General features: G+C 44.1%; 1 protein-coding gene across 1 annotated transcript in view; it reads right to left on the bottom strand.

Moving 5' to 3' along the window:
• LOC141105850 (alpha-2-macroglobulin-like protein 1) overlaps positions 1-18,516 on the bottom strand; it is a 168,101-nt gene that overhangs the window by 105,093 nt on the left and 44,492 nt on the right. The window contains exons 10-13 of the mRNA XM_073595991.1: positions 13,095-13,209; positions 8,589-8,701; positions 6,126-6,284; positions 5,468-5,719 (exon numbers count right to left, since the gene is read on the bottom strand). Coding sequence (XP_073452092.1) covers positions 5,468-5,719; positions 6,126-6,284; positions 8,589-8,701; positions 13,095-13,209 — 639 coding nt within the window. The remainder of the gene's footprint in view (positions 1-5,467; positions 5,720-6,125; positions 6,285-8,588; positions 8,702-13,094; positions 13,210-18,516) is intronic.

Genomic DNA, 18,516 nt, shown 5'->3' with positions numbered 1-18,516 from the left:
GGATGGAGACAAAAACAGGGAAATCTTAGGATAAAACCTGTTAGAGTCTGCAAAAGACTTGAGACTGGGGCGGAGGTTCACCTTGAAGCAGGACAACGACCCTAAACATACAGCTGGAGCTACAATGCAATGGTATGCCTGTGAATGTCAGAGGTTTACAATGCCTCATGGGACATGTAGTTTCGCTAACAGCTGGAGGGCCGTAGTTTGTAGATCCCTGGTTTAGATCAAAGCATATTCATGTGTTAGAATGGCCAAATCAAAGTCCAGACCTAAATCCAATTGAGAATCCGTGGCAAGATTTAAGAAATTGCTGTTCACAGACGCTCTTCATCAAATCTGACAGACCTTGAGCTATTTTGCAAAGAAGAATGGGCAAAAAATGTCACTCTCTAGATGTGCAAAGCTGGTAGAAAAAGACTTGCAGCTGTAATTGCAGTGAAAGGTGGTTCTACAGAGCATTGACCCAGGGGGGCTGAATACAAATGCACACCACACTTTTCACATATTTATTTGTAAAAAATGTTGAAACCCATTTATCATTTTCCTTCCACTTCACAATTATGTGCCACTTTGTGTTGGTCTATCACATAAAATCCCAAAAAAATACATTTATGTTTTTGGTTGTAACATGATAAAATGTGGAAAATGTCAAGGGGTATGAATACTTTTTCAAGGCACTGTGTTTATATCCATATCTACACTCAGGGGGGACATACAGAGAATGCACTCTGACACACCTGTTATGCCGCGTACACGCGGGCGGACTTTTCGACCGGACTGGTCCGATGGACTGTCCAACGGACTTTTGACGGACTTCCGACGGACTTTTGAACGAACGGACTTGCCTACACATGATCACACCTAAGTCCGACGGATTCGTACGTGATGACGTACGACTGGACTAAAATAAGGAAGTTGATAGCCAGTAGCCAATAGCTGACCTAGCATGGGTTTTCGTCCGTCGGTCTAGCATACAGACGAGCGGATTTTTCGACCGGACTCGAGTCCATCGGAAAGATTTAAAGCATGTTTCAAATCTAACGTCCGTCAGATTTTCGAGCGGAAAAGTCAGCTGAAGGTCCGATGAAGCCCACACACGCTCGGATTGTCCGCCGGACTCGGTCCGTCGGGCCAGTCCGATAGGAAAGTCCGCTCGTGTGTACACTGCATTAGTCATTTATAGCTAGAGTTACTGTGAGAATTTTAATTACTGTTTATACAATTCCCTGCTTATACTGCTCATTAGTAGCACTAATGCCCCGTACACACGAGCGGAATTTCCTTCGGAAAAATCTTGGATGGCTTTTCCGAAGGAATTCTGCTCAAGCTTGGCTTGCATACACACGGTAACACAAAAGTTCCCTAAACTTTAGACCATCATGAACGCGGTAACGTATAATACTACGACGAGCCGGGAAAATGCTTCCGAGCATGCGTTGAATTGTTTCCGAGCATGTGTAGGAATTTTGCGTGACGGAATTGCTACAGACGATCGGAATTTCTGATCGTAACTTTTTCTGTCGGAAAAATAGAGAACCTGCTCTCAATCTTTTGCTAGCAGAAATTCCGCCAGCAAAAGTCCGATGGAGCATACACATGGTCGGAATTTCTGACCAAAAGCTCACATTGGGCTTTTGCTGGCGTAATTTCCTATTGTGTGTACGGGGGATAAGGGTTACTAACCTCCCGCAGCATTTTTTACTGACAAAAATGGGAAATTTACTGGAGGAGCACATTTTGGCAACTTGAGAAATTACAGAACTCCTATTGAAAATTAACACAGTGACTATTTGAACAGTATAAACATGATATTGAAACACTGACAATACCTATAACAAAGTCATTTGCTTGATTTACACTTAAAAAGTCAACACAGCATGAAATGATCAGCCCCTGATATTTACTGGCAGTTGTAAAAAAATCACTGATTTTTACAAACTGCCAGTAAATTTACTAGCGGTTGGCAACCCTGGTAGCACTGCTTATACTAGGTTAATCTTGCTTAGTACTGTGGTGATTTATAATAACTGCTAAGCCTAGCATTTACGTCAGTTAGTTTACTGCATGCAAACAGATTATTTCACCTGTCCATTGACATTTGTACATTTCCACTTATATTGCCTTGTGACAATATACTTACTTTACTTATGATTAAGTAGCCTAGTGCCTATTTCCTGAAATACTAATATAGTTATGACTAGAATATAAATACCTGAACTCACTTTGGTATTAGCGGCATCTCATTACCTAATCAGGTGTGAATAAGGTTCAGGGGGGCAGTATTTTCAATGTGAAGCTATTTTCACAAAGGGATGTGACCTCATACTAGCAGGAAGAGAGTTCAAAACTAACTTTAGAAAATATTATTATTGATGCTTGGAATATACTTCCAGCAGAGGTAGTGAGTTGGTCGAAAGTAAGTGGATTCAAATATGCTTGGGACAAACATAGATCTATACTCAAGGCTTTTTTTTCAGTGGGAACGAGGGGGAGTGCAATTTTGGCACCTCCATCTCTGAATATATGTAATGGCGAAGGGGATCTATTGTAACTGTTGGGGATCTATTGTTGCTAGGGGGTGTATTATTCAAGTGGTCTTCTTATGTTGCTGAGGGGTCAATTGTTGCTGGGATGGATCTACTGTTAAGGGAGAGGTCCATTGTTTCTTGCTTCTGGAAGATCTGTTGTTGCTGCTAGGGGTCTATTGTTGATGGGGTGGTATAATGTTGTGTGAAGGATCTATTGCTATGGCGGGATCTATTGTTGCTGAGGTGGGGTCTTTTGTTGCCAGGGGGATATATTGTTTCTGGGGTGGGATATATTGTTGCTAGGGAGATATATTGTTGCTGGGGTGGGGTCTGTTGTTGCTGGAGTGGTTTCTATTGTTGCTGGGGGGGTCTTTTGTAGCTAGCGGGATATATTGTTGCCGGGGTGGGGTCTATTGTTGCTGGGGGGGTCTAGTGTGGCTGGAATGTGGTCTATTGTTGCTGGCTGCAGGGCATCTATTTTACTGCTTTTTTTGTTATCATTAAGAAATTACATACAAATCACTTAACACCACAAAAAAATGATTGTTTCCGCATTTTCTAAAAGGGGTGCTACTGGGAGGTGGGTCAGGTGTGGAACCAAGGAACGATACTCAGAGGTGGATAGGGGGGCGGAGACAAGGCGACTCATAATGGGGAGTTTCTGCACCTATTCTCTGAGAGAAAAAAGCCCTGACTATACTTAAAAAAAAAATGAAAAAAAAAAAAGTGGGTGCATTATTAAATCTGGGTATAGACAACTTTCCTTTACACTTCCGCACTGTAGTAACTCGTATACTCCTAGCTGCTAGGATCACAATTATGAGAGAGTGGAGGAAACAAATGGCACCAAGCTTCTTATATACCTTAATGTCAGCTCATACGACTTGCTTATTTTTCTTGTTTCTTCTGTATATGCTGCAACAAAATGTTCTAACTGTAAGTTACAGCCCTCGTTTTTTCTTTTCTTTTTTTTTTTGTATTGATTGCTCTTTACTCTTTTGTCTATTGCTCCTTTGTAACCATTTGACCTGGTTCAATTCTGTATGGTTTTATTCAAAATTCTAATAAAAATTGATTGATTAAAAAAAGTGTGAAGAGGGGCAGACTCAACAAACCACTTGGTCTTTTTCTGCCATCACTCTTCTATGTTTCTATCTATTCATCAAGGCTTTTTTATATTTGCATAACTCCTCCATGAGCCAGCACAGACTTTTGACAGGAGCGGTGACTCAGAATATGATGTACAGCACCCTGCCGCCACCTCCAGCTAGCCATGATCTGCCTGGATCTGGTGCTATCTGTGTGGATATAAATGTTGGGGTATTTCTCTGACACTCATTAGAACTAATCTTTGTGATGTAGGGGCGCTGAACCTTATAAATGCAATGGGTGGTTTACAGTCCTAGAGTCTGCTCACCGACAACTGTAGGGTCTTGCTGGACCCCCAGAGGAGTTTGTTGAAGTTTTGAAAGGATAGGAACGCCACACCAGCATGATTTTTATTTTGTAACAATCAACTCGTTTCAGGGGCTCAAAACTCCCCCTTTTCTCAGGGCTGAAAACCAGATGATGTAGGTACTTCACCTTTTCAATCCAAGTGCCTACATCATCTAGTTTTTAGCCCTGATAAAGGGGGAGTGCCGAGCCCCTGAAAAGAGTTGGTTGTTACAAAATACAAATCTTTTAAAAAGTCTGTACAAGCTAGTGTGGCACTGCCATCCTTTTAACACTTCAACAAACCCATGAGAACTGGAAAATGGCTTGGAAGAGCTATGAAACATCTTCAACATTACAGAACAAGTCTAGATGAATGTGACTAACCACCACTAGATATAGAAACATAGAAACGTGACTGCAGAAAAAGACTGAGTAGTCCATCAAGTCTGCCCATTTTTGTTTTTTTTTTATGTTTACCCCAAGCATGTTTGAAGCTGTTTAGTGTTGACTGTCTCACTGCCTCTGTTGGTAGGTAGTTTATTCCAATCATCAACCACCTTTTCAGTAAAATAATACTTTCTAAGATTAGTTTTGAACTTTCGTCCAGTTAGTTTGAGGTCATGTTAGTTAGTATGAGGTCATGTCCCCGTGCACCCTTTTCATATTGAAAAAACTGCCTTCCTGAACCTTATTCACCCCCTTGATGTATTTAAAGGTTTCAGTCATGTCTCCCCTTTCCCTTCTTTCCTCCAGACTGTATATATTAAGTTCCCAAAGTGGCTCTCGATATGTTTTATATCCCACACCTTTCACCATTTTTGTTACGTGTCTCTGAACTCGTTTTTTTTTTTTATCAATATCTTTTTGTAAGTGAGGTCTCCAGAACTGGACACAGTATTCTAAACAAGATCTTACTAAAGATCCATATCGGGGAATCAGAACCTCCTTCCTCCTGCTGGTGATCCCTCTAGTGATGCATCCTAGAATTCTATTCGCTTTTCCCACTGCCTGGTCACACTGTTTACAGCATGTACAGCATCGCATGACCGTGCAATTACCAGTTAAAGCGATGCAGTGCCAAATTGTAAAAAGTGCTCTGGTCAGGAAGGGGGTAAAATCTTCCGGGGCGGAAGTGGTTAAACTCACTGGTCTGTAATTGCCAGATTCTACCTTGCTGCCCTTCTTGTGGATAGGTACAATATTAGCTGTCCGCCAATCATGGAGAACTTCTCCTCTTAGAAGAGATTGATTAAAAAGATCTGTTAATGGTCCAACAACTATATCTCAAAGTTCTCTTAGAACTCTGGGATGGATACCATCAGGTTCCATTGCTTTATTAAGCTTTAACCGAGCCAGTTCCTCTTCTTTAGCCATGACCTGGATAAATGAGAACCTTCACAGACAGGGTGTGAAGAAAATACACATACTGGTACGATTATCTACATTAAGCTGATATACATGATTGTTTTCAAGTGACTTCTTTTGCGCTTAAAACTCACAATGTATTTGATACTGGTAGTAGTTGCACCTTTCCCAACTCCTCCTTCTGTGAATAAGTAATCCACTTGCATGCTGTAACGCTTATCGCAGGACAACAGGTCCTGTAGAGGTCTTATACGTATATGGCTCTGTGACTTTGAGAAAGAACGATAGAGCGTTATCTCATCATAGGGGTAACTTCTAGCAGAATTGATGTAGTAACTGCTATATTCATCCCGGCCATAGCAGAGGTCATTATCCTCATAAACGGCCTGTGGAAGTAAAAGAAAGACATCAAATTATTTTGTGCTTTGCAGTGTGTGATATCAGATCCCCATCCCCTGCCTGCTACAGCTCAATGTGTAAAATGTGTGCATTAGAAGGCTGTAGAGAAGACAGGGCCACAGATAAACAGGTACAACACATGTAGGAGGATTTGTTTCATCTCTGTGTATCACCTGAGGCTAGTCACTTCACTGGGTATAAATATGGGTTTACAACCACTTTAAAGCCTTTATTTCCGCTTTCCACTCTGAAGAGATTTTAGAGGGCTTCGATAAAGCTGGACATCAGCATGATACATTCTAATGTTCTAACAGACTAATGTTTACAATCAAAATTTTTAAAAAGTGCCGGCGTGTATTTATCCCTATCCCTTTATGTGTATACTGTACGTACAGAAAGGGTGATGTTGGCCTTGTAGTATGATGATGTGTCTATCACAGTTTCGGCTCTTCCATTAGCATCAGTTGTTAGACATTTGACATCTGCTCCATCAATCCGCACTTTAATTGCTCTAGAGGCCAATGGCTTGCCTTTCTCATCTGTTAATGTTGCCTAAAATACAAAAAGTATACACAATTAAAGATTGGCTTCCGTTTGAACAAAAACAGCAATTAAACCTAAAGCAAGCCATACATGGATGGAAGTTTGGCCGGTTCAGCAGGGATCAACTGAGATTTGATCCATATATGGGCAGGCTGATTGTACCCAAGTTGAACCATCGATCGACTTTGATACAACCAGATTTTTTTACATTCGATTACTCCCGGCACCTATAGCTGCTAGCAGTAATCATTGCATTCTGCCAGCCAGGAAAGCTCCCCACGCCCCCCGCTAGCAGAACACAAAAGCGCTGTGGGAAGCATTGCCTCATCAACACTGACTGTGTTGATGAGGGAATCGAACCATTTTCTTTCCTCCCACCCATGGTGGAAGGAAAGAAAATCAAGTCGTCTATGGGCTGCTTAAAGTGGTTGTAAGCCCTTACAGACCACTTTTCACTACAGGTAAGCCTATAATAAGGTTTACCAGTAACTACCGTGGATATCTCCTAAACTTGCACAGTTTAGGAAATATCCACTGTATCAGCATGTGCCGACGCCATCGGCACATGCACACTGAAGCAATGGCTTATTTGTGCCGTTGTTTCAGCTGATGTGCCGCTAACGGCAGCTCCCGCACGCATGCGTGGAAGTGACGTCATCGCAGCTCCGGTCAATCACAGCGCCGGAGCCTGCGATGCTCGGAAATAACTCCTGGAGACATGTCGCCGGGCAGAGCAGTGAGCCGGGATTGCTGCGGGGGCTGCGATCTAAGGTGAGTATTTCATACTGAACTAGCTCATTATGCCTTTGTCTTGCAGGTTTGTTTTTTTTTTTTCCTGGGTGTACAACCACTTTAAAGCTTTATTGATTTTTTTGCTAGAAAATTACTTATAACCCCCAAACATTATATATATATATATATATATATATATATATATATATATATATATATATATATATATATATTTTTAGTAGAGAGCCTAGAGAATAAAATGGCAATTGTTGCAATATTTTATGTCACATTGTATTTGTGCAGAGGTTTTTCAAAGCAATGTTTTTGGAAAACATTCACTTTAATGAAATAAAAAAAAAAAAAAAACACAATATTTACCCCAATTTTTTGGTATAATGTGAAAGATGATAGTACGCCCAGTAAATAGATACCAAATATGTCATGCTTTAAAATTGCGCACACTCGTGGAATGGCGGCAAACTTAAAAATCTCCACGATGATATAAAAATTGTTTACAGGCTACATGTTTAAAGCTACAGAGGAGGTTTAGTGCTAGAAATATTGCTCTCACTCTAATGTTCGCGGTGATACCTCACATGTGTAGTTTGAACACCATTTACATATGCTTGCACGACTTACGTATGCATTCACTTCTGCACTTGAGCACGGAGGGATCGGGCGCTTTAAAAAAAATGTTTTCTTATTTATTTTACCTTTTATTTTTTTATTTTTACACCGTCCCTTTCGTTTTTTTTTTTTTTGATCACTTTTATTCCTATAACAAAGGAATGTAAACATCCCTTGTAATAGAAATAAGGATGACAAGTCCTCTTTATTGATAGTTCTGGGGTCAAAAGACCCCAAATCTCTCATTTACCTTTAAAAGCAAAAGAAAAAAAAATATTTTTATCTTTCACTTTTCAAAAATTATTTACTATTGCCCAAGAACCGGTAGTGATGTCAGACATTGCTCCAGTCCTCCAAGGGCATAGAGACGAGTGGTGGGCTATCTTGGCCTCACTTTTCTCTGTGCCCAGCTAAGGGCCACAACTAGATCGCTCCTGGGCTTTACCGATTCGCTGCTTCTAAAAGGGATCCTACGGCAAATCTGCCCACGTGACCACTTTTATCTGAAAGAGAATTGGCCGTAGTGAAAAAAAAAATACAGAGGTTATGGCAGCTAGCTGCTGCCGTAACCCTGGTATTTAACATGAAAGTAATGATGTATTTTTACTATGGGCCGGTCAGCAAGTGGTTAATATATTTGTTGCATTGGGGAGATTTCCCTTCACTTCATTTCCTGTAGGCACAATTGGTCTTAGATGGCAGTCACCAGAACAAGTGTCCCTAATGGGAAATTTCCCTTCTATTCCTGTTCTGGTGAAAATTCAACCTTTTGGATTCTCCCTTTTTAGTCCCGGTGGTAATGGACAAGTAGGGTGAATTTACCCAAAAGGGACACCTGTAGGAGAGGCTCCAACACACCCAACAAACTCATAATTAAAAAAATATAGCGGTGGCAATTGTGTAGTGTATTTAGTGCACACATGCTCATATTGACCTAGATAGTACTATACTTACAGAAAATGGTAGGTGGACTTTATTGTAGTATGAGCCTATGCGTGCATGATCCAGCTGGAGGATAGCGAGCCTGTTGGTGATTGACATGTAGCAGGAACTAGGAACCAGAACACCTGTGAAAAAAGAGACCATGTTTGTGAATGACCTCTCAGGGCTGACTGTGTGTGCTATTATTCACTTATATTCTCTCCCCGTCATACAGAATTGTCCTCCATAGGGGCCTTGCAGCCAAACTGATCTCAGGGCTGACAAATAACATATGAGGCTGATGTCATGTTGACCCTCTAGCTTCAATAACCTCAATGTTGAGTGAATGACCCAAAAAAAGAGTAAAGATAGTGACTTCTGACCTTTTTATTAAATGAGAGCAGATCTGGGCAAATTGAGGCTCCCGGGCCACATCCTGCCCTTTGGCTGCCCCTGCCTGGTCTGTGATGCCCCTACTGTCAGCGTGCCTTCCTGAGCCTGCCAGCTTCTGAGAAAGAGAGGCATGCTAACAGATGTCCAATTGGAGAGCTCCAAGGACTGGAAGGAGAGAGCCTGAGAAGCTCTGGTGGAAGAGCATTGCCTAGAAGATGTCCTGACATTCTCCCACCACTCTGCTACCCAGCTAAGGTCTTCCTATGTTAGCATCTGCACGCTGCAAACTCTGGGAGCCCGACACCTGTTCTTCATTCCAGGTTAGGATCTGCAGAAATCCCCACTGTACCATTCTCAGGCCCTCTTCTTCCAGTCACAGGACTTTTCAGAGGACATTTGGCAGGGCGTGGTATGGAGGTGTTACATAACTTCCCCACACCTGATTTAACCCCTATAACAATTGCGTGTATTGCATGTGGTTATGGCACAGCCTAAATGAACTCAATAGGCAGGTTTCGTTATTTCCGATTCGTTTAAATTATTATTGTAATTCGGAAATTTGGATACATCCGAATTTCCGACTGATGAAAAATTTGTCCGGATTTAAATTCGGAACAGAACAAACCGCACGTTTCTACAAGCATTGCAGCAGCAGGATGTGAACTGCCCCATTCAGCTGTTATTCTGTAGTTCTGGTGGGTGGCCAGGAAGCCGTAAAACCATGTCTCAGCTGCCCGTTTTTACCACCCACTGACCACGTGTCTGAAAGTGACCTATTTCATGAGTAGTTGTAGCTATTATTGCTAGTGTCGGGAGTTTTTTTTTTTTATAAGTTTACGTACTCACTGACCTTCCCTGGTCCCAAATTAAAGTAGAACTACAGGCAAAACTTTTTCCTGACATGGCAGCATACATATGATATCATTCCGCCACCCTATATCCGCCCACGGGGCCTGTTTAACCACTTGCTTACCGGGCACTTAAACCCCCCTCCTGCCCAGACCAATTTTCAGCTTTCAGCGCTGTCACACTTTGAATGACAATTGTGCGGTCATATAACACTGTACCCAAATGAAATTTTTATCATTTTTTTCAGACAAATAGAGCTTTCTTTTGGTGGTATTTAATCACATTTGGGATTTTTATTTTTTGCTAAACAAACAAAAAAAGATGGAACATTTTGAAAAAAAAATCATGTTTCATAGTTTGTTATAAAATTTTGCAAACAGGTAATTTTTCTCCTTCATTGATATGCGCTGATGAGGCAGCACTGGTGGGCACTGAAAGGCTGCACTGATGGGCACTGATGGGCACAGATAAGGTGGCACTGATAGGCACAGATAAGGCAGTACTGATGGGGATAGATAAGGCGGAACTGATGGGCACAGATAAGGCAGCACTGATGGCCATTGATAAGATGGCACTGATGGGCCCTGATGGGTGGCACTAATAGGTGCCACTGATGGGCACTGATATGTGTTACTGATAGGTACCACTGATAGATGGCACTGATGGGCACTGATAGGTGGCACTGATAGATGGCACTGATGGGCACTGATAGGTGGCACTGATGAGCACTGATTGGCACTGGTAGATGACACTGATGGGCACTGGTAGGTGACACTGATGGGCAGCACTGTTGATGAGGCACTGATTGGTGACACTGATAGGTGGCACTGTGGGCACTAATGGGTGGCACTGTGGGCACTGGTAGGTGGCGCTGGTGGGCACTGGTATACGGAACTGTTGTGCACTGGTAGGTGGCACTGGCAGGTGGAACAGGTGGGCATAGATGAGCTGTCTGGAGCTCTCCTTGATCGGGACTGATGTCCCTCTGAGTGCAAGGAGAAAAAATAGCCGATTACCGACTCTGTTTACATCACATGATAAGCTGTCATTGGCTGACAGCTGATCATGTGGTAAGGGGTCGGGATCAACCCCTTACTCCAATCTGTGATCAGCCGAGTCTCAAAGACTCGCTGATCAAAGAGCACGCTGTGCGGGCCCTGAAGGGGCCGCGCAGGCCGCTCGGGCACGGGAGGACATCAATAGACGTCCTCCCGGCAAAGTAGGTCCGCGCTGTAGCCATAATTCGGCTTAACAAGTTAAATCTATAAAAGTTTGAGTGCAACCTCCCTCATTTTTACATCTATAAATTTGGGCATTTGACTATGGAGACATCTGCAAAGCAGCAGGCTGGTTGGCGCAGTGCACCTGCCTTAGGCACTACAGGGAAGATCCAGGGGCTTGTACATCAATGGACTTCAATGGAATTACGGTCCAGGCTTCAATGTCCATTGTAATAAAGTTTGATTATACATTTTACCCCTGCCTGTTTAGCTAATTATTTACCACATGTATGCTGCCACTGCTACTTACCGTAATTTTTCCTTTACTGACGCCAATCCATGGCAGCATAATCCTCCTTTTTTATTATTTATTTATCTTATTACAGTATTTTTACGGAAGGGGGGAGGTTGCTCTCAGTCAGACCTTTGTTAAACAGGTCCTGTGGATGGATAGAGGGGTGGAGCTATATCATATGTTTGCTGCCATGGATTGATGTCAGGAAAGGAAAATTACGGTATGTATTTGATACAATTTTCCACTTTTTTTTTCATTTTGGATAGAGTTATAACCCCTGTCAGAATTTTTTTCACCATCTGTGTCCCATTGCGGAGATTTCCCTTCACTTTCTGTCCCGTAGCCAAACAGGAAGTGAGAGGAAATGGCTGCAAATTAACCACTTGCAGACCGCCTTCCGCATATATACTGCGGCATGGCAGCTCGGCTACGCAAACCGACGTACCTGTACGTTGGTCTGTGCATGAGATACAGTGGGCGCGTGCCGTGATGAATAAATTAGTTTTTTTTAATATTTTTCTTTTTTGATATGTATTTTAGCAGAAAGTAAAAAATATTGTTTTTTTTTTCAAAACTGTATTTTTTTGTTTATAGCGCAAAAAATAAAAACTGCAGAGGTGATCAAATACCACCAAAAGAAAGCTCTATTTGTGGGAAAAAAAGGATATCAATTTTGTTTCTGTACAACGTTGCACGATCGTGCAATTGTCAGTTAAAGCAATGCAGTGTATCGCAAAAATGGCCTGGTCATTAAGGGGCTGAAGTGGTTAAGGAAATTCCTTGTGGTCCCCCAGATCACCAGAACTAGTGTCCCCATTGAAAGATTTCCCCTCTATTACTTTTCTGGGGACAACCCAAAATTTGAGATTTTCTTTTACTTTCACTTTCAATGACAATAGTAAACAGGACAAATAGAGAGGATGAATTTCTATTTGTACATAACAAAAAAGTGGCCCTGGGATTCCCCAGACCGTATGAGATATGTGGTGCCCTGCCCAAGAAGTCCCCTAAAAATACTGAAACCAAACAAAAAGTGAAATAGCAAAATGACACCTACTTGTGGCTACCACAAGTTTATTACAAAAATGCAAGATATAAATAAAAATGGCAACTCAGTATCCCACCACACAAAACTATCCTACCCCCTTCCCACTCCACCCCTGTCCAAAAGACCCAACCTCCCTCCCCCAACCCAATCTCACCCCCCCTGGACAGAACCCCAAGAACCTCCATCCCCTGAAAGGCATGAAGAGCCTGTCTATTGCTAGAGACCCCAAGGTGGCGCTGCTCCTAAGGTACAGACTTTGTACGCTACAATGAGCTGAGCTAGTGAAACACTACCAGGTCTGTGGACCAATGCATTCATATACCAATAGTCAGTGGAGGTGGCCAACTGGGTCAACATTGCACAAGAATCCACATCACTCATTACCAATGCCTGAGGGTCACCATGAACATGGCAAGATGAGCCCAGCTGGACGCTTGCATGTAGGGAGTAATGTCATGTACCATAGGTACTATATAGTAAAAAGTGAAGCAATTCAAGCAAAGGGAGAGTCTGTACAGTCCAGCTAGGTGTATGCAAGCACATTAAATATGCCAGAAGTCCTGGTATTGGGGCAATGTTGGTGGAGTGTGGATAGAGTCTCCCCTGCATATCATGATCAGTAGCCCAACATGTGTTTCTGCAACCAGTACGTTGGGGCTACAGTCCATGGCCGTTCTTTTATCTCTGTTTACAGCAGATTTACTTTAAATTGGAACAAAAGAGGTAGACATTACCTGTCCCATTTTCTTTCATTGTGATGTCACACATGACATAATTTGAAAGTCCTGAAAATGGTAATTTAAATTGATCCAAGTCTAGGGATTCACTGAACGTGCCGTTCTCATCCAGCTGCAAGGACAAAGTAGAAGTTAGTGTCATGAAGACATAAAGCAAGCCAAGTCAGCCCACCAGGCCCTACTCATAGCTTAAATAATAATTTTGGTTGGACTGACTCTCTTTAAAGCTAAATTACTGAAATACTGTGGCCCGAGTAATAAAAAAATATTAGTTTATACACAGTAATTATATATAACAATAATTATTAATAATAAACATATAAATATTTCAGTAGATTGTCAGAGTAGGGATAGGTGTTGTATTCTCTCCCTGTCAGAGCAGACATGTCAGGCTTTCAGTTTATGGTGAACGGCTGGATGGGGCTGTTCACATGCAGTTTAGCATATGTCCCAACTTTCTAAGATGGCAATGAGGGACACCTATTAGCAAAAGTATGTAGGCATAGGGCACGCCCCCATGCCACCCCACCTTAAAGGAGAATTATACAACAACAAAAAATTGGCTAAGCACATAAGTGCTTTTTTTAACCAGTACTATTCCCTTATATTGGCTTTTGAAATTCACTAATGCAGCAATTTAGAAATTGGGTGAAAGGTTTAGCACTGGGAAACACTTCTTGACAGATAATTAGTGCATTTTATATACTATATAGATCAGACCAAAATGTGGGATAAATGAGGAGGAAGGGGGATGGGGCTTTGTTCCAAATCAGGGACAGTATCAAAATTAGGGACAGTTGGGACCTATGCAGTTTAGTTCTGCTTTAGGCTCACATGTAATCTTTTTGCCACCTTTTGTCTCCAGTGGTAACCAATTAGGCAGTACAGCAAAAAATGGCATAAACATTTCATATACAGTAAAACCTTGGATTGGGAGCATAATTCGTTCTGGAAACATGCTTGTAATTCAAAGCACTTGTATATCAAAGTGAATTTCCCCATAAGAAATAATGGGAACTCAGATGATTCGTTCCACATCCATTTATTCATAAGTTCTTTAGTTTATAGTCCATATAAAAATATTATAGCAATGTGATAGGTTGTGTAACCATAAAATGTCCATCCACAAATGGAAGCCTCCACAAGGGGATTAGAAGAAAAATCCAACAGGAGCTACAAAGTATAATAGAGAAGAGAGGCGCCTCTAAGTGTAGCACTATGGTTACATTTAATGAAGGTACGTTTAGCAACTCACATGGTTTATGAATAAAAAAGGCACATCTAAGTATGAAGGCATCCAGGGTAAAGCTGTCCACATAGACCGTCCTCCGCCCCGCAGCTCTCACCGCTGTCAATCGGCAATCATGACTGGGAAGACTACCCTACAGTAGAGCGATCTGAAAGCATGCCTTGAACCGCTCGTGGAGCACAGAGTGGAAGGGACAACATCGATGGCAGTGGAGAGGATGGTCTATGTGGACAGCTTTACCCCGGATGCCTGCATACTTAGATGTGCCTGTTTTAATCATCAACCACGTGAGTTGCTAAATGTTGTACCTTCATTAAATGTAACCATATTGCTACACTTAGATGCGCCTCTCTTCTCTTTTATACTGAGTTGTGACTTGACGCTACTTGTATATCAAGACATCACTTGTATATCAAGTCAAAATTTATGAAAAAATGTTGCTTATCTTGCAAAACGCTCTAAAACCAAGCTACTCTCAAACCAAGGTTTTACTGTATCACAATTTTTATACAATCTATCTTTCTATAGATTCTTATAATTCCTATTATTTATCTGGCAAAACATATTGAATACTGGTGCCACAACACTGCAACCCCTCACAGATACTCTAGTTGGAACGCAGAAACAAGCCCTGCTGCAAAGTATTGCATCAAAATTGTAATTACACGCACCCTGTTAAACAGGGGCTGAAAAATTGGGCCTTAGGCACTGGTGGCGGCGCCCAGAACCAAAAATGTTCTTACAAGCTATCAGCGTGATCATTGAGGAGGAAGAGGATAATTACTCAGGATAGTCACTCAGCATCAGCATTGGCAGTCTTTGAAGGGATCTGAGATATCAAAAAAAATTATTCGGTTACATCAGCATCAGGTGCTTGGTAACTGGTGGTGATCCAAGACTGATTCATTTTTATGAAGGTCAGTCGATTGACCGAGTCGGTGGACAGACGCACCCTGTGATCGGTTACAAAGCCTCCAGCAGCACTGAATGTGCGTTCCGAAAGAACGCTCGATGCAGGACAGGCCAGTAGCTCAATTGCATACTGTGCAAGCTCTGGCCAGTGATCCATCCTCAAGACCCAGTAACCCAGAGGATTTTCGGTGGGAAAGGTGCCCAAGTCAGATCTTGCCCCTAGGTATTCCTGCACCATGAAAAACAGACTCTGGCAATGGTTGCTGGAACTGATCATACCTTGGGGCTGCGGACTAAAAAAATTGTCTGAAGGCATCGGTCAGACGGCCACCTTCTCCACCGCTCCTTCTTTGACTGACCGAAGCCTCAGCAACACGTTGTCCAGAAACAGGAGTTTGTAACCTCCCAGTCTCTGGGAACGCATTGCACAGACCTTTCTGCAAGGCCTCCCGAAGATGTTTCATCCTCTGCTCCGTCTGCTATGGCAAGATAAGGTCCGCAACCTTACCCTTGTAACGTGGATCAAGGAGGGTTGCCAGCCAGTATTGGTCCTTCTCCTTGATACCACGAATACGAGGATCCTTACGCAGGCTTTGCAGGATCAGGGAGGCCATGCAGCGTAGGTTTGCTGAGGCATTCGGTACGGAGTCCTCTGGGTCACTAAGGACGACATGGTCCACAGCCACCTCCTCCCAGCCACGTACAAGTCCATGTGTTTCTTGGGACTGATCCCTTAAAGACTGCTGCTGATGCTGAGTGCCAGGCTCCACCTCCATACTGATACAATCCTCCTCCTCCTCCTCATCCTCTTCCTGTGTTATCGGCGGGCACGCAGGAACACTGTCTGGATAAAGGGGGCCTTGAGAGCTAAGGAAGTCCTCCTCTTCCTGCCTCTGTTCTGCCTCAAGTGCCCTGTCCATTATTCCACGCAGCGTGTGCTCCAACAGGTGGACAAGGGGGACAGTGTCACTGATTCATGCAGTGTCACTGCTCACCATCCTCGTGGCTTCCTCAAATGGTGACAGGACAGTGCATACATCCCTGATCATGGCCCACTGGCGTGGGGAAAAAAATACAAGTTCCCCTGACCCTGTCCTGGTGCCATAGTCACACAGGTACTCATTGATGGCCCTCTGCTGCGTGTGCAGCCGCTGCAGCATGGCCAACCTTGAGTTCCACCTGGCTAGCATGTCACAGATTAGGCGGTTCTTGGGCAGGTTAAACTCCTTTTGAAGGTCTGCCAGCCGAGCACTGGCATTATAAGACCGGCGGAAATGCACACAGACTTTCCTGGCCTGCCTCAGGACATCCTGTAAGCCCGGGTACCTGCCCAAGAACCGCTGCACCACCAAGTTAAGGACGTGAGCCAAACAGGGCACATGGGTCATTTGTCCCTGTCGGAGGGCAGAGAGGAGGTTGGTGCCATTGTCGCAGACCACCATGCCTGCCTTAAGTGGGCGTGGCGTCAACCACCTCTGAACCTGCCCCTGCAGAGCTGACAGAACCTCTGCCCCAGTGTGGCTCCTGTCCCCCAAGCACACCAGCTCGAGCACCGCATGGCATCTTTTGGCCAGCATACTTGCGTAGCCCCTTAAACGCCTACGGAGCACCGCTGGTTCCGAGGACAAAGCACAGGAAGAGGCCATGGAGGAAGAAGAAGAGGGGGTGGAGGAGAGAGGTGTGTCACAATCATTAGTAGTGGCATTTTAGAGGCGTGGTGGCGGAACAACCTCCAACACTACTGCACCTTGTCCTGCATCCTTCCCAGTTGCCAGCAGAGTCACCCAATGCGCGGTGAAACTTAGGTAACGTCCCTGTCCATGCCTGCTGGACCATGAGTCAGTGGTAATATGCACCTTACCGCTGACCGCCCTGTCCAGCGAGGCATGGACATTGCCTTCCACATGCCGGTAGAGAGCCGGAATCGCCTTCCGTGAGAAAAAGTGGCGTTTGGGTACCTGCCACTGAGGAACCGCACATTCCACAAACTCACGGAAGGGGGCAGAGTCTACCAACTGAAAAGGCAGCAGTTGAAGTGCTAGCAATTTTGCCAAGCTAGCATTCAACCGCTGGGCATGTGGATGGCTGGGAGCGAACTTCTTTCGGCGGTGCAGCAGCTGGGGCAGGGAAATTTGCCTGGTATAATCTGACGTCGGTGTACCGAAAGCAGATTACCCACAAGTACTTGGCTGTGACACACCTAATTCTACACCTTCATTTCTCTCAGTGCAGGTCTCAGAGAGGACTGAAGGTATAGTGGGGTTTCAGATCTCAGCTGATGAGGAGCAAGGAGAGGTCCTCTTTGTTCTTTGGTGTGGGTCTTTTAGATACGCTTGCCAACGAACTGCATGGCAGGTCAACATATGTCTGGTCAAGCATGTGGTGCCCAAGCGGGAGATGTTTTGGCCATGCGAGATACGCTTGAGACATATGTTGCAAATAGCAGCGGTGCGATCTGATGCACTCGTCTCAAAAATGCCCACACCAAAGAACTTTTGGAATAACGCGCAGAGACAGCAGCGCCCTGCACATGCAGAGCTTCGGGGTGTGATGCGGTTAGTGTGCTGCCCTTAGGCTGGCCCCTGGAGGGCATCCTGCCTCGTTGGTGATGTGCCTCCTCCTCCTCCTCCTCTCTCCTATCAGGCACCCACGTTGAGTCAGTGACCTCATTATCCCCTCCCTCCTCATCACTGGAGCAAACCTGGCAGTATGCTTCAGCTGGGGGAGCATGACTGCCAGATTGCTGTCCTTCTTGGGCACCCCCTCTGTCCGTGCTCACGTTACTGCCTTCATCTAGCTCAGTATCATCATCAGAGCCTTCTAAACGCTGGGCATCCTCCTGGAGCATGTACCCAACACTGTGGTCAAACATTTCGAGGGACTCCTCAGGAGGACATGGTGGGGCTAGGGAAAGAGTCACTGATGCCATTGAGCCGAGGGAAGAGGCCGTGTTGGCAGCTGCTTTGCCAGACAAAGTACCCCGAGCATGGGTGAGAGAGGTTGAGGAGGATGAGGACGGCTTGGTCATCCACTCAACCAAGTCTTCCTCATGTTGCGGCTCAACACGGCCAGCTGCCGACAAAAAGGCCAAGCGTGTCCCACGGCCACGTGCTGATGAGGATGCACCGTCTCCACGATCAGCACTGTTGCCTCTAGACACAGAGCCTGCTTACCCTCTTTTATTGGCTTGTGACTGTCTGCCTCTCCTTGTTGGCCTTGCAGACATACTGATGGCCTGTAGCTGCACTAAGCTGGGAT

The sequence above is a fragment of the Aquarana catesbeiana genome, linkage group LG08, assembly GCF_042186555.1.
Source record: "Aquarana catesbeiana isolate 2022-GZ linkage group LG08, ASM4218655v1, whole genome shotgun sequence".
NCBI classification, from domain to species: domain Eukaryota; kingdom Metazoa; phylum Chordata; class Amphibia; order Anura; family Ranidae; genus Aquarana; species Aquarana catesbeiana.
Note: the sequence above shows the minus strand (reverse complement) of the source record. Positions and strands in the feature narration are given on the sequence as shown.